Source organism: Oncorhynchus masou, chromosome 29, assembly GCF_036934945.1.
Source record: "Oncorhynchus masou masou isolate Uvic2021 chromosome 29, UVic_Omas_1.1, whole genome shotgun sequence".
Classification (NCBI taxonomy): Eukaryota; Metazoa; Chordata; class Actinopteri; order Salmoniformes; family Salmonidae; genus Oncorhynchus; species Oncorhynchus masou.
In genome coordinates this window covers 54,730,274-54,753,411 of record NC_088240.1, presented here as the reverse complement: position 1 = coordinate 54,753,411, position 23,138 = coordinate 54,730,274, and the positions used below count along the sequence as shown (strand labels likewise).

Here is a 23,138-nt window from a genome sequence, read left to right as displayed (position 1 = left end):
AGGGTAACGACACCAATATTTCTTTGATTTTTCCCAGACCTTAAAAGTGTTCTCCTGGTGGGGTAAAACATTGTTGTGGACTTAGAACATACAGTTGAGTGTGTTTTCCATTTTTTTTAAGTGTGATTAAGAGAGCGAAAATGTAAATAAATAAATAAATAAAATGAAACCTGGAAAAACTACATGGAGAAAAATGCATTTGAGAAAAAAACTACGCTGAATCAGGCATCTTCCTCCCCTCACATTTCCCAACCATTAACTTTCCCCCTCTCTCTTCTAAATTCAGCCACTGGCTGGTTCAGTTGCCTGGTTAGCTTCAGTCACCTAGTCTTACTGCACATTGGCACACAGGTTAAAGTGTGTGGCTCCACTCTTCCTTCTCCTAATGCCAAGCTGTCAAGTGGAGGCTGAAAGAGAGTGAGGAACTTAGCCATGGGGTTCCAGCCTCATCACGGCTGGGCCTGGGAGTGAGTGTGTAAACTTCTCTATCGTGTGGCTTTGCTTTTCCTTTACCCAGGCAGTCCAAAAACATTCTTGAATGAGATAAGATCACACAGGCAATCTCTGGTGTAATAATAAGCAGCTGCTCCTTAAGTGATTTCAGAGGCTGTTTTGAAAGACCATGATAACAGAGACGTAATGCCACGTTCCCGGCCTCTTAGAGAACAGGGGCAGGCACTGGCTCTGGGTCTGGGGCACTGGTGGCGGGGAGGAACCCCGGTGTCTTTGAGCTCAGAGGAGAATCCAGCTGCCTTGTCAGCCCACAAATCGTCCCAGTGACCCGACAATTAGCTTCGTAGAGCCGAGCTGATAGAACGTCCCGTTATGGCCGACAGACCCAAACTGTTTAGTGGAAATTACATGAAGAGTGCAACTTAAGGAGGAAGGTCAAATGCGAAGTGGGATTACAAAGTTACGACTCCAATTGCAATCACATCAAAGAAGACCTGGCCGCCGAGATTTGATGCTACTTGACAATGGTAAGATTTTTGTTCTGGGATCAGTTTGTTCTGAATAGGACTCAGATTAACTTGCCACACGTTGATGCCGCACGTCGGTAACGCTTAAAATCAAATTTCACGCAGGACAGAGAGACGGTGTGGGGAGGGATGGGGAAGAATTACTATCCGCTGAAGAACAAAATGTCTTTCTCCTCGGATTTTCCCTGACTTGTGAAGAGGGTGAAATGACTGCAGGCCCTTCCTTCTCCTCTTTTATTGTGGGGAATGGAGAGATGAGAATGTGTGTGCAGGGGGAGTGGGTGTCTCGGGGAGGGGGGGGGGAATCCAATTGATACCAGCAGTTTACGACAAGCCAGGCATTTCAGTCGTCAATCTGCTCTATTTTTCTGACTGACAAAACCAGCGGACGTATTTGCATGGAGGTTTTGGAGAGAGAGAGCGAGCGAGCGAGCGAGCAAGCAGCAAAATGGTTTCTCCTCCGGTGTCTGCAGTGCGTCTGGATTATTGGGCCTAGAGGTCCTGACACGCTCCTCTGGGGCCTCATTTCAGCATGTCTGTCAGGAGTTTGGCTAACAGAACCCAATGGGTTCAAGTTCTTTCGCAGTTTTCACATGAAACACTCAGCCAACGCCTCGGGCTCTCTATAAACCTATAAAGCCGGTCTCTCTCAAGCCAGACTCCATGTTAAAATAAGGTTATGAGATGGGGGCGCAGCCTGGTCCAATAGGAGTGGAGAGGGATACATTTAATTAATTTGATATTGTATTATTATTATTTATTTATTTTTTAGCCCATTGTTGGGTTTTAGTTTTTCCCCTTTCAGTTTTTAATATAGACAACATAATTAACAAGATCTGCGTCTAAAGGTGACTGTTTAAGTTTGTCATGAGACCAAAACAATCCTGATATCGAATACAGCTGACTACACACAGAAAACACGTTGAACACACGAGTACATAAATCCCACAAAAAATGACGTACATTTATACTATTGACATGGATGAATAGAAATATCTAATATGCTTGATGTTTTTTCATCATCATCAGGATAGTTTTCCCTCAGAATGACATCCCCCGGCCCTCTGCGAGTGCCTTAACCTAATTCCGCTTGCTTTAATCTGCACATGACAGCGTTCCGTTTGTGCAAAGTCTACAAACTATTGGTAAGCGTTACTAATCTTCCATTAAAACGAAACACCAAGATATGCCTGGAACTTGAATAACAGCCCGTTTAAGTACGTCTGAATAGCCTTCGTTCTGAAGCCCATCCACAACACCCTCTAACGAGCCTCTAAAATGTTCACCAAGTGGGACTGTTGGTTGAGAAGCCTGGATTAACCAGACATCTCCAGCCTCAGATCCCACATCCGGGCCTATACTGGTCGCCCCTGGAGGAAAGGCCCTTCTTAATAAAGTCTCTGCACTAACATCCACCTGTGTTAAAGGTTCAGCCGTTCAAAATGTGAAGCATGTGTGTCTCCCTCTTCCCTGCATAAGGAGCGTGTGAACGTGACAATAGATCACGTGACGAGAGAGGAGATAGATGGAGGGGACGGAGGGGATGAAGGAGGGAGGCCTTACGGGAGCACGTGTTGATCTCCGGAGCTCGAATGCCATAGTATCCCGTCGGACATGCGTGGAGACACTCGCCGTACTGCCTCATCCTCTCCCTCCGCAGGAACAGGAAGAGCTTGGGCTGGCAGTTCACGCAGCCATTGTCCTTGGAGCACACCGAGCAGCCCTTGCAGATGGGGTACACACCATAGCTAGCTGCAGGAGAGAGACGAGAGACAGAGGGCACAAACAGAAAGTGTGATTAGTTTCGACTACATGTAAAGCAATCCAATCAATCAATCAATCAGTCGATCAAATGTACTTACAAAGTGCCGCACAGTAACTCAGTTTAGACCCCAAAAAGCACAGTGGCAAGAAAAAAAAAACCTGGAACAATGCTTGAGTTTGAGAGTGTGGAATACAGGCACCGTCAGTATGAATGATAACTGCCTTTTCTAGTATATTCCGCTGTAACTACTGTACCTAACATGTGATAGTGCAGCTGAGTTCACTGGGCCTAACAACAACATTGTCCTGTCACGGTGGTAAGACAAAACTGCGGATGGCCTCAGAGCTGAGGACAACAGTTGAGGAAACAGACTATACCAGAGGAAAAGGTCAGCCGTTGAAAAGTCCATCACACAGTATAAAGCCAAACAATAGTAACAGATATGTAACAAAGATATTTTCAAATTTGTAGGAAATCCGTCTAATTCAGCAATTTGTCATTCATGCAAACTTTGGTTGCCCCCCTGCAACTTTGAATACTGATCGGTTTTGAATGTGAATATTGCATTCATTCTGGTCAGAACTGGCCCTCCCGAGCGCTGTGTTGACGCTGTGTTGAGACAGCCGATGAACGCCCCAAACCACATTGACTCTGGGCCCGGATCGAGTTGCCGGCGGAGGACAAAGGAGCCAGTAACAGCCTGTCCATTCCACAATAAGCGTCTCTTAATGTAAACTCCGTAGCGATCCCGTTTACAAGAAAATGTCCTTGGGCGAACACAATAGCTGCAAACGAGAGACACTGCTATCGATCGGAGCCAAGTTTTAAATATCACAGGCAGATATAGGGTAACAGCTTTCACCGAATTGGCAATTTACCACAGTGCTTAATAAAAAAAATCATAGAGGAGAAGTCAAGTGACTGAACAGAGCATGTTTCTCCATTGGCCATGAATTCGCATATTACATATCTCCAACCCGTTTTAAAGATGACAATAAATTGCTAAGTGGAACTATAAACAGCAGTTTGTAATCATGTGAGAAGCAGCACGACGGAGATGTCAGTGTTTGACATGGAGTTCACTCTTCCCCCGCAGTGTTGAAGACTGAAGCAGAGTACTGAGGATTTACAGAGGAGAAGACCCACCTGGCAGACTACACGCAAAACACACCAAATCTGTGTTGGGGAGAGATGAGATGGAGAGAGAGCAGAGACACTGAGCTTTAGTGTTAATCAGAGTGTGTCTGTGATCGTCTCCAGGGATTAAGTTCACCCCGACACCTCGTCGATCACGTTCAGATTAGCACCAACTGTATTCCGTGGCCTATTTATCACTGATTGCTCAACTCCACACTGCACGACTACTCACTCAGCAACGAGCAGAGACCTCAATACATTAGACAGATAACACAGCAATGATTACATCAAGCTCGTGTCTCCACAAGGTTGTTGGATGCATTTTCTGTTTGTTTTTTTGGTTGTGCTTCAGATTATTTTGTATCCAATAGAAATTAATGATAAATAATGTATTGTGTCATTTTGGAGTCGCTTTTATTGTAAATAAGAGTATACTATGTTTTTAAACACTTCTACATTAATGTGGATGCTACCATGATTACGGATAGTCCTGAATGAATCGTGAATAATGATGAGTGAGTTGTTGTAGATACAGAAGCACAACCTCTCGCCAACACACGCTAACATCTCGCCAACACACGCTAACCTCTCACACGCTAACCTCTCACACGCTAACCTCTCACCATTACAATAACAGAGAAGGTTAGCATTTTTGGGAGGTAGGATATTTATGCCTCTAACCTTTTCACCCATTCACAATCCACAATCATGGTAGCATCCATGTAAAAGTGTTTAGAAACATATTCTATTCTTATTTACGATAAAAGTTACTCCAAAATGACACAATACATTACTTTCTATTGGGCACAAAATAATCTGAAACACACACAACAACAACAAAAATGCATCCAACAAGTTTATAGAGTCACAAGCTTGATGTAATCTTTGCGTGCTAGAAATATGGAACCAAATACAAAACTTTTGACCTACTTTAATACATATATAAGTGAATTTGTCCCAATACTTTTGGTCACCTAAAATGGGGGGGTACTACGTGCTAAACGTGCTGTAATTTCGAAACGGTTCACCCGATATGGATGAAAAATACCCTGCACCCTGCACTTTGACCTCATAGTCATTGTATAATTTCAAATCCAAAGTGCTGAAGTACAGACACAAAAAATATATACAGTTGAAGTCAGACGTTTACATACGAGTTTTAATGACTCCAACCTAATAAGTGTTTTTCAACCACTCCACAAATTTCTTGATAACAAACTATAGTTTTGGCAAGTTGGTTAGGACATCTACTTTTTGCATGACACAAGTAATTTTTCCAACAATTGTTTACAGACAGATTATTTCACTTATAATTCACTGTATCACATATCCAGTGGGTCAGAAGTTAACATACACTAAGTTGACTGTGCCTTTAAACAGCTTGGAAAATTCCAGAAAATTATGTCATAGCTTTAGAAGCTTCTGATAGGCTAACTGACAATTGGAGGTGTACCTGTGGATATATTTCAAGGCCTACCTTCAAACTCAGTGCCTCTTTGCTTGACATCATGGGAAAATCAAAAGAAGTCAGCCAAGACCTCAGAAAAACCATTGTGGACCTCCACAAGTCTGGTTCATCCTTGGGAGCAATTTCCAAATGCCTGAAGGTACCACGTTCATCTCTACAAATAATAGTACGTAAGTATTAACACCATGGGACCATGCAGCCGCCATACTGCTCAGGAAGGAGACGCGTTCTGTCTCCTAGAGATGAATGTACTTTTGTGCGAAAAGTGCAAATCAATCCCAGAACAACAGCAAAGGACCTTGTGAAGATGTTGGAGGAAACAGGTACAAAAGTATCCACAGTAAAACAAGTCCTATATCAAAAGGCCGCTCAGCAAGGATGAAGCCACTGCTCCAAAACCACCATAAAAAACAAAGATCGTAAATGGGTCTTCCAAATGGACAATGACCCCAACCATCCTTCGAAGGTTGTGGCAAAATGGCTTAAGGACCGCAAAGTCAAGGTATTGGAGTGGCCATCACAAAGCCCTGACCTCAATCCTATAGACATTTGTGGGCAGAACTGAAAAAGAGTGTGCGAGCGTGGAGGCCTACAAACCTGACTCAGTTACACCAGTTCTGTCAGGGGGAATGGGCCAAAATTCAGCCAACTTATTGTGGGAAGCATGTGGAAGGCTACCCAAAATGTTTGACCCAAGTTAAACAATTTAAAGGCAATGCTACCAAATACTAATTGAGTGTATGTAAACCTCTGACCCACTGGGAATGTGATGAAAGAAATAAAAGCTGAAATAAATAATTCTCTCTACTATTATTCTGACATTTCACATTCTTAAAATAAAGCGGTGATCCTAACTGACCTAAGACAAGGAATTTTTACAAGGATTCAAATGTCAGAAATTGTGAAAACACTTGAGTTTAAATGTATTTGGCTAAGGTGTATGTAAACGTCCGACTTCAACTGTATGTGTCACTGTCCCAATACCTTTGAAGCTCACTGTATATCTGGCTTCATGGTGTCAATCTCTCTATATGGAGAGAAAATAAACGGGAGTATTTTTCTTCATCATCGCCTCACACAGCCATACATTAACGTAGAATATACACTCTGGGCATGTTTACATTGACCTGACATCCACTGTAAATTGGCCAAATGTACTCCCCTTTCCCAAACCCCATCCACACATGATTGCTAACACGCAACGTTGAGAGCAGGGGAAACCGGGCATGGAATGAAGATGGAAACTGTGAGAAGTTAGCGAGTTCATTTCCCACCCATTGGGAGAGAAGGGGTTCTGGGTTCTAACAGCTCCGAAGGCAGGTCACGACTATCACAAAGCATGTCCCTTTCTTTCGTCATCTGGGCGGGTTAGTTACTCTCTTGATCTGACCAGCTGTGCCTCTGGCTCACCTCTTTTTAGTGGTTGAAGGCCTACCGCCTTCTATTAACAGCCATTTAACTGTGTGTTCATTATGCCTGATCACCTCAGCCCACTGGTCAATCAATCAGCGAGAAAGTTGTCAGTGAATCGCTTCATCACATCTCTGGGCTCACACTCCATGCCTTTCCTCTTTGATCCGGTTGAAAAAAAAAATGTTTTGCTCGTTGCTAATCTTGCAACACATGTTGATTAAGGATAACAACAACCATGCATGTACTGTTTGGATCCGATGCCGATCCCACATCCTACAGTTAGAAATGGAAAGGAGGAAGGAAACACTCTGCAGGCGAGCAAGATTTTGTTTTGTTGGTAACTGTTCTTTGGAGACTTCTTTGGATCAGGTCGAAGTCTGGAGTGCATTCGAAGCACAGCCCGCAGGTATGTCAGAGGGGAGGCAATGATTAAGTCTATCCATCTGTCTGTCTGTCTGTCTGTCCGTCTGTCTGTTTGGAATTGCCCTGTCCAACTCAACTCGACCTACTGGAACGGTGTCAAGCGCATTCAAACATCAACATTGCCAGCTGGTTTCAGTCATTCATCAGTTCTCAGACACGTCGATGTCAACCAAACATGAAACAAGCTCAAAAAAGGACGACAAGGTGTCCAAACGAGTTCTCTCCAATTTCATGCCTTCATAAGACATGGATATTTAGCAGGAACATATGTTCAAGATACAAACCTCTCACAATATTCGTGCAGAAAACCAACAATATCCTTGAAAAATCCCAATAAACAAAGTTTAGAAAATCAACAATTTGGGGGTTTTCTAGAGGAATATGGCATCCACCACCGGCAGCCCAGTGCATTGTAGAGAGAGACACCGTGCCAATGGGGAGATAGATCCATGGCGAAGCGATCAGATATATCAAAAGAGAAGCTTCTACTCCCTTAACTCGCATGCTACAGGGCCTCCAACCCGAAACAGTGAAAGCCATTGGGCTCTGATGTGTAAACAGCATCTATAGCCATGTTTTCAAGTCACACTAGAGAGGAGACGATCAAAGTGCGTTGGTCTGGAGGAATTTCGGGCTCGCTGAAAATGACAGCATCGTAACCTAATTTGGCACCCATGTGAGCTTTAAAACGCACAGCGATGGTATGTTGTGTGAACTTGCAACGCACATCGTACATAAATAGTTTTCCGAACAGCAGATAGATTTGAAACCAGCCAATCAACTATTGCAAACCATATTTTGACATATTCACATGCTAGACTTTTTCAAGGCGTCTGCAGTAGCTCAGGTCTTTTCTTTCATGTCATCTTTCATCACCAGAACATAGGCCGAAATGGTCATCATGAGATTATGGATGCCATGGAACAGCCTGTTTTTTTGTAACTGTGGAGAGAGAGAATGTAAGCAGTGAACACACCATTACAAATGCCACTCCCTCTCCATGATCAACCAACATAGTTTGCCGTTTCAACCACAGAATAAATAGGACTTAAAACAAAAACATCTCTGCAGTCCCCACTTCTGATGGTTATCTAACGATCCCTCTGTGCCTCAAGTATTGCATTTACAAAAACCAGGGCCTCTTTGAACATCGCTGGAGAAGACACTACCGCGATGGTTCCTTAGTACAGCAAGCCAACCGAGCAGACAAGACAAATATTACAAATCATTTGGAGTGTGACGGTTCTACAGTGAAATGGGACTGACATATAGCTGCTAGTTAATACTGGTCTTCTACTGGCACCACATACAGTAGATAATGTGAGAAACCCCTCCCCTTGCCACAGACATCTAACTGTTTGCTGTGGTGGGTTTGAGGTTTCTCCATGTATGTGCATGTGTGAGAAATGCAGGGAGCAATTGTACATATACCTGAAGTCCTCCACTCTATTGGCAGCCTCAATTCTACTACACTGAGTTTCTCAACTGAACCAATGTGTGTTGTGTTTTTGTGTTGCTGGGAAGTCCTGATAAGTTTCTACGATTCAACTGCCTGGGTTGAGTAATAATCATTCTTCATCTGACTCGCACTTTGGGCTTCAATGAGACTCCATTTAACAAGCAGTTCTGGTAGAACAAACTGTGCAATTTGATCTATGAATGAGAGCAATATCGACGACATTCAACAATGATTTCAGGCTCCAGACTATGAAATCAAATCTAATTTAAACTGAGAGGCACCATGTTCCTCCAACAGAGTTCCAGATGCACTGCCCAGTTTGGAGAGAGACATTCTAGTTCATTCAGGTGAACAAAGTTTTGGTCCTCCATTCATGCAAAACACAGGCCCATAATGTGAGTTATGATGACAACATGTTTGGAGGGTAGTGGTTTCATTCAGCAGGGCAGCGGTGCTGTTGCTGGGAGGTTTGTTTTGAACGCAGCTCAGGAGCAATTAGGCCCACTGTGAGATCCAGCAGGAACACAGTCTGTCTCAGGTACGTTTAACGACTCTGAAACAAGCGTAATGGGCATCACCGGCAGTTGCCAAAGCCCCACATGCAGGCAGGGGAGTTAGCCGGGCCTGGTCTGAGCCAACCACCTCCTGCCTCTCACGCACCTACCACTCTCCATGACATCATCAACCACACTGACTCATTATAACTTTCTGCAACCTATGAACCATAAAAAGGCAAATTGCAGATCCGTTTTTGGTGTTTCTTTTATGTGAAAACTTTGATTGTTCCCTGTAGGAATCACACACTGACTCACCCCTCGATCCATCCACCGCCCGGGATGGAAATGTAAAAGGGAGCATCCCACCCACATTAATAAGGCTAATTTACTGTTGATCCCATTTGTTGAAGTTGTGTGAGGCAGGGATAGATGGGATGTCATGAGAGGGCAGAGGAAGAGGGGTGCCGGGGCCAGGGATCCATTCTCTCTCATCATTGGGCTTTTCCTAAGTGAGTAACTAAAGCTGCTATGCATCAAAACCCACTCAGGGTCTGATTAATGACTAATGTTCATCTGTAGAGGGGGAAAACTCTTACTCAAACTGTTGTGACTGGGAAACTTGTGCTAATGATACAGTACAGGGGATTCAGGGTCAAACGCACCAAACACAACAGGTTATATCCTTATATGTCTCCTTAGCTACTCAGGAGGGCCCTGGTATGTCAGTCTAATAACACTAGGATAGTTATATCCCTAGTAGCTAACCAGGGTTTTGGAAGAGTTCTACTCTAGATTAATGTATGGATCCAATCATATTGGATGCAAACGGCGAGGGAGGACACAGTGCAGGGAAACCTCAGGCCTCATATGTCACAAAGCCGCAGCCTGGTTAGGAGGTTCACTCTTCTTATGTGGTGAGAAGAACATTTCGCCAACAGAACTAAATATGTGGACTTTTCTTCATAGCATCTAGGCGATTATTGTATTATTATTTGTTTTTTTACCCGCAATGATGGTATAAGCCTACTGTTATTCAGTCAAAAAGAGAGAAGCCGTATCCCTCTCATTTCAGTGGGTCTGGATGTGCTACCCCTGGGCGAGAGACGTGCGGGACACCATCACAACCACCAACAGGCTGGCCTCGTATCGAACTTGGAGACGCGACCGCTCGCTGTATCCCTCTTCAAACCACGTAACCCTTGAGGCTTACACGCTGTAGCAGCGAGAGGCTGAACAGCCAATTCTACAGTGTAAAACTCACAGACCATCCACTCAACGTTAACCAGCCCCCGGAACGGCTACACATTGTTCTAGCTTGTTAAAAGTCGGTACATGGAAAAGGACATCAAACCACCCACATTTTAAGCATATGACTTTATTTGTCACGGTTCTGGAAATCACACTTCGCTCAAAATTAGGGGGAAAATCTGAAAGGTGGGGGGGGGGGGGGGACACCAGCCCTGTGCGCTGAAGGCACTTTTCTGTTCCAATTTAGCAGAAAATATGTTGGACTCAGCTCCGACTCCTTTCCAGCTGGAAACAGTCAGGATTTAGGATCTATGTTTTTTTTTCAGAGTTTACTTTAACAGATCGTACTGTATGCACATGTTTATAATTTAGGACAATTCTGCTGCTTATAATGATTTTGCAGCATGTGTCTGAGCAAACACATTTGTGTTCAGACACATTATTATAGCCAAAGTGTTCCTGTGACACAGACCCACCAGGCAAGGAGAGATTTGATCACATCACTTGAAAGGAGCTAGAGATCTCCAAAGCAATGGGGAAAACAGGCAGCTATATGAGTAGGAACCTGCAGCTTATAATAGGGAATAGGGTGGGCATAAAGAGTTGTGGCACAGCCTGTACCTTAGCATGTGTTCTCATTTCCATGCAGAGAAAAATGACCCTGATAGAATCACTGACTCAATGTCAGGTGGATACACATCCTTGGCAGGCCATATTAAATTGACTTGTGGGGCAGATTTGGCCTGCAGGCCACAAGATGAAGACTCCTGGCCTACAGTAGGCCTCAGCATAGCTTATTTCTGGCTTTTACCTCCCTCACTCAATCAATTACTCAAACAAACCATGACTGATTCATATACTCTCCTCTCCCTTAACCAAGTCCAATCAGTCCTTATACGCCCTTTCCCTTTTAGAATTCAAACTGTGTCACAACACAACTGTCAAGATTTTATTCACATACTCTTTATAAAATAGGCCCTTGGTATTCCTTAACAAAAAGCATATTTTACTCAAGCCTGACTAATATTCAATCCTATACTTCTGTTTTTATTTTAATTTAATTATTTAAACTTTCGCATACAGGTAAGTCATTTAACAACAGATTAAAAACAGTTATTTGCAATGATGACCTGTCAAGAGGCGAGCATAGCAGAGATATAGTAAAAACGGACTGCTCAGTTACACGTGCAGTTGGTTTCTCCGATTGAAAATAACTCCTCCGGGGATTCAACATGGCTACGTGAAGACGCGTTCCGAGGCCTCTCCACGAAGGGTTGACACTTTTGTGTTTGAACCTTTTACCTATCAAAACGAGAACACACTTTGCACACCTACTGGCTCTAGCAACATTTAGGTGGCATCATTGGATACGTCTGCAACCCGGGAAAACGATACGAAACGGTAAACAAAGAAGACATGATGAAAACCAGCAAAACGACGTTATGGAGACGCTTGTCACCATCCGCGCAGAAATGGCCAGACCACGCTCTGATTTCATGACCCAGCTTTGTTCCTCTGTGTCAAGTCTATGAGCTGAGATTATGACATACAACTATCGCGACACAAACCCCCAAAAATAAAGGATATGGAAAAGTTGTTGACCGACATCAATAAGCGGTTTACCGAATTGGGAGACCAAAAAACGACGAGTTTACCTCCGAGAACGTGACGCTAAAGGTTAGTCTGGGTGAACAGGAAAACCATTCCCAGAGAAAGAACATACGTGTGGTCGGAATCCCAGAAGGGCGTAATCTTACCGAGTTCATGGCCTCTTTCCTGCAAGGCGTCCTCGGCAGAGAGACTTTTGACAGAAAAACCACAGCCCGGTCGCCCTCCCAGAGCAATGCTCGTCCGCCTATATTACCTCCAAATCTTTGGATCTCCCGCGAAAGAGGGCAGCTGAACTACAATGGCAAGCGGATCCATATCTTCACAGATTACTCGGCAGATCTGGCAAGACGCCAAAACTGCATACAAGGATGCGAAAGCCCACCTTCACAAGGCAGGAGTCCGATTTGGCCTGATACACTCCGGCTAAATTGAGGATTATTTTCCAGGGGGCTAGCCACACATTTGACGACCCCCAGTCTGCGCTCACCTTCTACCGGGACAATATCCACTCAACAGCGGCACAGAACCCAGATCTGTGAAGGCTTCTAGTTATGTTATTAAGGGTGCGCACACATGGTCAGTTTATGGACGTGAACATGAGTAACATTTATTTGCCCTATTTGGGCAGTCCATGCACCGCATATAGATGGCTGACTAGCTCGGGATGGAACAGTCTACCATGGTATATAGCTAATAAGCGTTATGGTGTAATGTAACTAAGCTTTTCATTTTTTCATGAATGAATAAGCCAAAGCCCTATGATGTAACTGTTACTTTGCTACTATAGTTGGGCCTTAAGGTAGGCAAAGGGGTGTAATTATGAGGCTATGTTCATTTACTTCAGGCTTGCAATTTGTATGTTTTTAAATTTAATATATATATGCTAGGCTACATGTGACTATATGGTGTGTGTGTGTTCGTGCATGTGAATAATATAGCGTTAATGCTTAGGACAATTTAAACAACTAGGCTATTCATTTTTCATCCACATGTCCATAGATCGATGTTAATTCCCCTTTATTCAACATAGGACAGGGTAAAACATGTTTTTATTTTAGCAATGTGACAGAAAACATTTTCGGGGTCTGTCATTTCATTTGGGGACTCGGCATCAGGGTTTTTCTAAATTGTTTAATTTTAGTTTAGGGTTACACAAATGTTTTATTAATTGTTTTGTTTTTGTGATGCACTATTTAGTCTGGTTTAAGTTATTCTTTAATACTACTGAAAACATAAACGGTTCACTTAAACCAGTCTCCTGGACTGTTCAGGGCAGTGAGCATGTGGTCAAGAGGAAGAACATTCTTACATTCTTTAAAAAGGAAAGGGTTTCAATTGCTATGCTACAGGAGACCCATTTATCTTCAACAGAACATACTGAAGTGGGACTGGGTGGGCCAGGTGCAATTTTCTTCTTTAGTTCAAACAAAAATATCCCATTTATATTTGAGCACCAAGATACAGACCCTGAAGGACAATTTGTTTTGATTACAGGTAATATACTTGGTCAACATATTACTATACTAAACGTATATGGCCCGAAACAGACTCCCCCCAAATGTAAACTCAACAAAAAAAATAAACGTCCTCTCACTGTCAACTGCGTTGATTTTCAGCAAACTTAACATGTGTAAATATTTGTATGAACATAAGATTCAACAACTGAGACATAAAACTGAACAAGTTCCACAGACATGTGACAAACAGAAATAGAATAATGTGTCCCTGAACAAACCCTCCGATCCAACAGGTCCCAGACGTACTCAATGGCATTGAGATCTGGGCTCTTCACTGGCCATGGCAGAACACCGACATTCCTGTCTTGCAGGAAATCACACACAGAACGAGCAGTATGGCTGGTGGCATTGTCATGCTGGAGGGTCATGTCAGGATAAGCCTGCAGGAAGGGTACCACATGAGGGAGGAGGATGTCTTCCCTGTAACGCACAGCATTGAGATTGCCTGCAATGACAACAAGCTCGGTCCGATGATGCTGTGACACACCGCCCCAGACCATGACGGACCCTCCACCTCCAAATTGATCCCGCTCCAGAGTACGGGCCTTGGTGTAATGCTCATTCCTTTGACGATAAACGTGAATCCGACCATCACCCCTGGTGGGACAAAACCGTGACTCGTCAATCAAGAGCACTTTTTGCCAGTCCTGTCTAGTCAAGCTACGGTGGGTTTGTGTCCATAGGCAACATAGTTGCCGGTGATATCTGGTGAGGACCTGCCTTACAACAAGCCCTCAGTCCAGGCTCTCTCAGACTATTGAGGACAGTCTGAGTACTGATGGAGGGATTGTACGTTCCTGGTCCCGTAGGTGTGATGTTCGGATATACCAATCCTGTGCAGGTGTTGTTACACGTGGTCTGCAACTGCGAGGACGATCAGCTGTCTGTCCTGTAGCGCTGTCTTAGGCATCTCACAGTACGGACATTGCCATGTATTGCCCTGGCCACATCTGCAGTCCTCATGCCTCCTTGCAGCATGCCTAAGGGCACGTTCACGCAGATGAGCAGGGACCCTGGGCATCTTTCTTTTTGGTATTTTTCAGTCAGTTTATTGCCTACCGTCTGTAAACTGTTAGTGTCTTAACGACCGTTCCACAGGTGCATGTTCATTAATTGTTTATGGTTCATTGAACAAGCATGGGAAACAGTGTTTATACCCTTTTACAATGAAGATCTGTGACGTTATTTGGATTTTGACAAATTATCTTTGAAAGACAGGGTGCTGACTTTATGTTTGACATAATTTTGTTATTTAATCAACACTGCAAGGGACTTGGGTTTATTTCAGGAGATTAACTGTACTTTGGGTAAATTTGATAAATCATCAACTGTTCCAGTCTCAAATCATAGAGCCTCAAATGCTCTCAGAAGCGTTGAGTAGATGTATGGAGAGAGCTAAATTCTAATGTCAGAGACTATACTTTTACTCATGACCCCATTATTCATATTCTAGATTGGACTTTTTTTATGCCCTCTACTAACATGCATGTTGTCCAGTTATGTGCTATTGGTTCTATAGTAAGTTCTGACCATGTCCCAGTGTATATAAATATTGAAATTGGCAAAAACAAATCCCAAAACGAGATATTGGAAAGCAACCATAAGGGGTTATATCATTTCCCAAGCCTCTCTGATCAAGAAGCTTAGAATTGGTTGGAAAATAGGGAAAAATTGGAGGATGAAGCAAAGCATTTAGAATTTTTTCATAAACAACAACCAACCCAGGCGAACTGGAATTCACTAACTTGTGCTAAGGCCAAACTCAATTTAGATCATACAAAGCACGTAAGCATTTTCACCAAGCAAACATACTATGAGTTCAGTAACAGTCCAAGTCGTCTACTTGCACACCAATTTAACAAATAACAGAATGAAATATTGATTAAGTCTATAAGGATGGCAGATGGCTCCACTTCTTATGATCCATTGCTTGTCTATAATGTGTTTTGCGGCTTCTATAAATCTCTTTATACTTATACAATGTACAAGATCGAACGACAAAATGACTGAATATCCGAATAAGATCCTCTTGCCCATTTATATCAGATGAGCAAAGACTTAGACTAAATGCCCCCCCCCCCTTTACTCCTAAAGAGGTTTGAGAAACTATGAAAAAAAATGTTTACCTTTATTTAACTAGGCAAGTCAGTTAAGAACAAATAATTTTTTACAATCACGGCCTACCGAGGAACAGTGGGTTAACTGCCTTGTAACACCCTGATCTGTTTCACCTGTCTTGTGTTTGTCTCTACCCCCCTCCATGTGTCTCCCATTTCTCCCCATTATCTCCTGCGTTTTCTGTTTGCCTGTTGCCAGTTCGTCTTGTCAAGTCCTACCAGCGTGTTTTCCCGTTTTTGAGTTTCTATAGTTGCTGTTTTCTAGTCCTCCTTGTTTTGACCATTCTGCCCTGAGCCTGCCTGCCGTTCTGTACCTTACTGACTCTGCCCTGGATTACTGACCTCTGCCTGCCCTGACCCTGAGCCCGCCTGCCGTTCTGTATTTTACTGACACTGCCCTGGATTACTGACCTCTGCCTGCCCTGACCCTGAGCCCGCCTGCCGTTCTGTACCTTACTGACACTGCCCTGGATTACTGACCTCTGCCTGCCCTGACCCTGAGCCCGCCTGCCGTTCTGTACCTTACTGACACTGCCCTGGATTACTGACCTCTGCCTGCCCTGACCCTGAGCCCGCCTGCCGTTCTGTACCTTACTGACACTGCCCTGGATTACTGACCTCTGCCTGCCCTGACCCTGACTGCCGTTCTGTACCTTACTGACACTTCCCTGGATTACTGACCTCTGCCTGCCCTGACTGCCGTTCTGTACCTTTCTGACACTGCCCTGGATTACTGACCTCTGCCTGCCCTGACCCTGACTGCCGTTCTGTACCTTACTGACACTTCCCTGGATTACTGACCTCTGCCTGCCCTGACTGCCGTTCTGTACCTTTCTGACACTGCCCTGGATTACTGACCTCTGCCTGCCCTGACCCTGACTGCCGTTCTGTACCTTACTGACACTGCCCTGGATTACTGACCTCTGCCTGCCCTGACCCTGACTGCCGTTCTGTACCTTACTGACACTTCCCTGGATTACTGGCCTCTGCCTGCCGTTCTGTACCTTTCTGACACTGCCCTGGATTACTGACCTCTGCCTGCCCTGACCCTGAGTCTGCCTGCCGTTCTGTACCTTACTGACACTTCCCTGGATTACTGACCTCTGCCTGCCGTTCTGTACCTTTCTGACACTGCCCTGGATTACTGACCTCTGCCTGCCCTGACCCTGAGTCTGCCTGCCGTTCTGTACCTTACTGACACTACCCTGGATTACTGACTGACCTCTTGTAAATAAACATATGTGATTTGAACTGTCTGCATATTATTCTACAATGTAGAAAATAGTGAAAATCAAGAAAAACCTTTGAATGAGTAGGTGTGTCCACACTTTTGACTGTCACTGTATATCTGGAACAATAAGAAACCTGGAACCAAATTTACCAACCAAATTAGGCCTAAGGATTTAGGAGTCTTTGACAAATCTGCAATTATAATACTGTTCTGCTCAGATCAAGCACATGATTAGTTGGTGCCTCGACAGATGCCACTCAATTTCGGTTGAGATGGAATCAATAGCATGTCATCCAAGCACATTGGCTTCCTTACCATTTATTAATAGCCTTGAAAAGATCCTGGCCTTATCTGACAATTTTGCACAACACAATACACTCTTAGCTTGGAAAGATGCAAGGAGGTATTTGCAGATTCCAGACCATATATCACTCTGGTCACCGATTGCCCTTAATCCACATTTTCCCCCCAAAATAAGGAGTATTGGACTTCTGGACTGGAAGACAAAGGGTATTGCTGACCTTAACTCCTTTATTTACCCAGGACACTCAATCGTTTCAACAGATAAAAACTGAGTTTGACTTACCCAAAAAATATATATTTTTTAAGTACCTACAACTTAGACACTTCATAGGAGGTTCAGAATAAAGTCGATAAACTATGTTTTCAAATGACTGAAGTTGAAAAACTATTTACAAATACTACTGTTCGGTGAGTTTTAATCTCAAACATAGATTCTATTTTATTGAACAGAAGTGCCTCAGCCTATGATGTGTTGAGACATGTTTGGGAGAGAGACATTGGACATGCATTTGTGAGGAAGAATGGGCTTCTATCTGCGAAAGGGTCTACCCCAAATTAACCTCCATAAGCATACAATAACTACATTTCAAATGTTTTCATAGAACCTACTATACACCTCTCCGCCTTCCCTAAACGTTTCCCAATGCATCACATTTATGTTTCAAATGTAAACAGGACACTGGCACCTTCATACACGTTTGTTGGTGCTGTAGCAAAATCCAGTCTCATTGGAATGATATTAATTCACACATCCAGAAGATCTTAGGTAGATTATTTGGTAGACAACTTATATTTGCTCTGCTTTGATTGTAAAGTTGTGTTAGACTGAACGTCTGTTCAATACCCTTGTTTGTTTACCCCCCCCCCCAAAAAAAATGCATATCGTTATTATGGTCCACACCTGAAGTACCATCTGCAAGAATGCGGCTTTCTTAAGCTTCTGCTATTCTACCCCTGGAGAAACTTACCATTCATCTACATCAGACACATTTTGAAAATCTGGTCTCCATTGTGGTCCTATGTTGAAAACCTCCCATAAATGACCCACGTTATAATTGTGATGTTTGTACATTCATTTTTTTCTCTCCGTTTTATGACTGCCTTTTTGTGTGTAATATTTTTGCTGTATCCTTATTCCTTTTATTGTACTTAGTCTGTATGGAGCACTTTGTTTGGTTGTCTATGGAACCCTTAGAAAATTACATTCTAATAAAAATATCCTAGATTCAATACAAAAAAATAACTCCTCACCTGGAAATTAGAACCCAGTCAGTCTACGACCATAATACCAAGGTTTCTCTCTCTCTCTCTCTGCAATCCGGGTCCATATTATTGCATCAGGTCGTAGTGAAACGTAGTGCGTTTCAGACACAATCTGGAAACACTCTGAGAACCTTTCACCCATCTGTCTAACTCGGTGAGGGGCTCCTCTTAGCTCTCACCCTATGCATTCTTTCCACATCTTATGTGAAGAATCCAGGTTGGTTCACATTCTTATTAATTTCTTTATGATGGATTCTGCCTAAAGTCCCATGTACCCGGGTGAGATCCGACATCTGGATTTCCTCACGTGAAAGAAACCTCATTATTTTTGCTTTTATGAAAATTGAAAAGGTGACTGACCCAATGGTATGGTAGTATGTGTTGCGGTCTGTTCCCACGTTTCATCCAAGTTGTGGAAAACCAAATGAGAATAACCTTGGCCATCAAAAAAAAAATATATATATATATATATACACATACATACATACACTAAATATATTTTCTATTGTGCACATTTGCAGCTAAAAAAGCTGAATTGCAGCATACATAGGCCTATGAAAGTAAGGGGGGTCCTGTGTGGCTCAGTCGGTAGAGCATGGCGCTTGCAACGCCAAGCGTCGTGGGTTCGATTCCCGCTGGGACCACCCATATGCAAAAGTAGTGGCCCCAGCCGACTTGCAAGTCGCTTTGGACAAAAGCGTCTGCTAAATGGGATATATATAAGTAAATAAAATATAAAAAATATGAGATGTACTATAGCACTGGATGGACAAAGCAGGTGTAGATTGTCAGAAGGTCTCCGGGGGAAGGTTGAAGTGGCAAAGACGGTTCATCATGAAGAGCCTTCGGATCCCTTTGGTGGTAATGTCGGCGACGTGTGTTTCCCATTTTAGGTTGGCTTGGAATGTCACACCGAGCACTTTGGCACTGGACACCACCTCAAGTGTGTGGTCGGAGATGGATAACGGCAGTGGTGGGTCAGGATTATGGCTGGATCAGGTACACATGACTGCATTTTGTTGGGTTGAGCATCTTGTTTTGTTCTGAACAGTCGGCTAGTTGGTTGAGATCCTGCTGTATGGTGGAAATGTCACATTAAAAAGGTACAATTTGCAATATCCTACAGCTGTGGTCATTTCAATGAATTCATAATATATACCTATTGATTCTATAAGAACCTTACTTATAAAGCCCCATGAACTTAGTGCAATTGTCTTACCCCAACATGTACTTGTTTTTTACTCAATAGTTAACAGTAGTCGTTGTAAACGCAACACGTATTGCCTCAAAATACCTCTAGCATAATAAAGAAAATGAATGAAGGAGGGTGCCTTTAAAGAACTGGAAAGACTCATAGCCCCATTTGAACTGGATTGCACAGGAAAAGCAGTGAGAACTGCCTTGACGTGCTGCTGATAAGTCAGTGTCATCTCTACATGAGGTCCCATCAAATACTTTATCGTGCAATCAGGAGAGGAAAGTAGAAACAACAGCAATACTATTTAACGTCATTAATCACATTACTTCAACATCCCATTAAAAAGCATGACTATGTTGATAGCATCATTTACAAACACGACTAAACTATATTACATGATGCATTTATAACTGTGTATAGTTGTCCCTCTGTGGCACATCTCTAGAGAATTATCTGTGATCTACTCCTACTGTGACTCTGAATGATCTTCCAGCTACTGACTGGCACGGTGCTCTTGTCTATACAGCATCTGCCTCTGGTTTTCATGTTGCTATGCTGTTTAGATGCCCGTATGGCCAATAGGTCTGTGCAGGTGATACAGGGTTTACTAATCTCCAGAGGAGAATAACAGAAAGAGTTAATGGGTGACTCAACACAATGGATCTTATCACTCTCTGGCCATGCTCGAAGACACAAACATGTGGTTTATGTTTCTGCCCTGTGGTTTATGTTTCTCTCTCTATTCGCCCTTCTTTTTTGGGGGAATTTTTTTATATTTGGCATTTTCCACTCCCCGAATTCCTCTCAAGCTGCGAGAGTGAAATGTGTTTTCCTCTCTCTGAAAGGGGGTTGAAATAGAGAAGGGGTGGGTGGAGGTGAAGTGGCTTAAATTAGCACACCTGTTGGTAATTTATCACACATAAACCTCACACCTAATTTTCACACCTGTACCGCAATGTGCTGCGAGTCCCAGTAATTCACTCCCACGTGGTGTTTGAGTCCTGGGTTTCCCCTCAACGCCTGGCTCGGAATGAGAGGAGAGTGGACATGACAGCCTATGAAGAGTGGACATGCATGCTTGGCATTTTTGCACCACATGTAGCATGGAACAGTCTGGCCTCTTCCATCCCATCCCCTCCCCTTCCTTTCATACTGCTTTTACTCTACCAGCCATGGATACTACAGGTTCTTCACATCTGAAGGAAAAGGTGGATGGATACCAAGCTTCTCCCTGCTGTGTAGCACCAAAACAAACAACCCTGAGGGCTTGGTTCTATTTGAGACATCCCAAACAAACAAAAACATTCACACAAATTAACACACACCACACACACACACACACACACACACACACAGGGCTCTAAATGTAAATGTTTACTTGGTAGCACTGATGCTTCCAACCTAAAAAATGTAGGAGCGCAACAGAATTTAGGAGCACCAGAAAAGCAGACATTTTTTATTGATTGAGATAAAGCCTATATTGGGTCTAATATGAATTATAGCTACTTCTGAGGCACAATGATGTGCCCTAGACACTAATAAAGACATTGTTTATTATAAAAAGCTAAAACGTTTATACAAATAGCTGTAAACCGAGATTTACTGCAGATTATTTTGTTTAACAGAACAGCTTCAATGCACCTCAACGTAGATTCTACAAGTGTCTGGAACTCTATTTGAGGGATGCGACATCATTCCTCCATGACAAATTCCATAATTTGATGTTTTGTTGATGGTGCTAGAAAACACTCCAGAATCTCCCAAAAGTTTTCAATTGGGTTGAGATCTGGTGACACAGAAACTTGCACACGCTCCTTTCAGACCCCTCCTTCAAAGTAACAGATCTCTTCTTCTAGCCATGGTAGCCAAAATAATCTCCAACTGTGCATTTTTATACATGACGCTAAGCATGATGGGATGTTAATTGCTTAATTAACTCAGGAACCACACATGTGTGGAAGAACCTGATTTCAATATTATATTGTATCCCTCAAATTGGGCAGTTACTGTATAGGATCACACTGGCAATAGAGCAGGTGTTGTATTACTCGTGAGGCACAGCTGAGTGAGCCTACATTGAAATAATTGGCTTTTTTAAATATTACTGGACTGATGTTGTCTGCATCTGATCGTCAGTTTCAGCAGAGGGAGGGAGCAGCAGAGGGAGGGAGCAGCAGAGGGAGGGAGGGAACAGAGGGTATGCCTCTCACCATCCCTCCGTTAGGACTGACCGTGACCAAAAAGGGGACGCCCACTGGGCACACACTGGTTGAATCAACGTTGTTTTTTTTAATGCCGGTTTTGGAGCAGTGGCTTCTTCCTTGCTGAGCGGCCTTTCAGGTTATGTTGATATAGGACTTGTTTTAGTGTGGATATAGATACTTTTGTACCCGTTTCCTCCAGCATCTTCACAAGGTATTTTGCTGTTGTTCTGGGATTGATTTGCACTTTTCGCACCAAAGTACGTTCATCTCTAGGAGACAGAACGCTTCTCCTTCCTGAGCAGTATGACGGCTGCGTGGTCCCATGGTGTTTGTACAGATGAACGTGGTACCTTCAGGTGTTTGGAAATTGCTCCCAATGAAGAATCTGACTTGTGGAGTTCTACAATTTTTTTCTGAGGTCTTAGCTGATTTCTTTTGATTTTCCCATGACGTCAAGCAAAGAGGCACTGAGTTTGAAGGTAGGCCTTGAAATACATTCACAGGTACACCTCCAATTGACTCAATTAGCCTATCAGAACTATAGTTTGTTCACAAGAAATTTGTGGAGTGGTTGAAAAACAAGTTTTAAATGGCGAAATATTCACTACCGTTTTACCGGTCAGGAAAAGTATGGCTTCGTTCCCAGAACCAATGGTAAACCAAAAACTTCCAAGGAACCTAATATGCTAGCTGGGTCTCTAGTCATGGTTTTAAAACTTTTGAAATCTCATAGTATCAGAGCTCGAGGAAGTTGCAGACATGGTAATCTGAGCAAATCGATTAGCCAGCCGTAGGCCTATAGGTGCACTTGATTTGCTCTCCAGGCACGAGGGGTATGGCACTTGGAGGCAGTGGTACAGCAAAGCCTAATCATAACAACAATTATTCTGGTAGATTTTTTTGGTGCAAAACATTTAGGAGCATATGCGACCAAAATGGTTGCACGTTAGAGCCCTGCACACACACTGTATACATAGTCACACTGACTACCACTACGGCCCTCCCTCTCTCCACTGGGTGAACATGAAACGTGCCACAGTTCTACCTCATTAACCCTTTAACAAGATACAACCTCACACCCCTGCTCGGCCCTGCGGCCCGGAGGGAGATCTGAGGTGATCCACAGGGTCAAAAGTGGAGCGCTCCACAGGAGGGGCCGATGGCCGAGACACGGTCTTACTTTTACACATGGTCCACGCCACAAAAAGACAACTTCAAAGCATCGTTCCCTGGCTCCAATATCTCCAATCCCACCACCACCTTTCACTTGAGAGTGAGAATTGAACTGCCATGGGTTTTCAAAC

At 43.4% G+C, this 23,138-nt stretch overlaps 1 protein-coding gene across 1 annotated transcript in view; it reads right to left on the bottom strand.

The window, feature by feature from the left end:
- LOC135521224 (R-spondin-2-like) overlaps positions 1-23,138 on the bottom strand; it is a 75,318-nt gene that overhangs the window by 33,109 nt on the left and 19,071 nt on the right. The window contains exon 3 of the mRNA XM_064947152.1: positions 2,544-2,732. Within this exon, the coding sequence (XP_064803224.1) occupies positions 2,544-2,732 (189 nt within the window). The remainder of the gene's footprint in view (positions 1-2,543; positions 2,733-23,138) is intronic.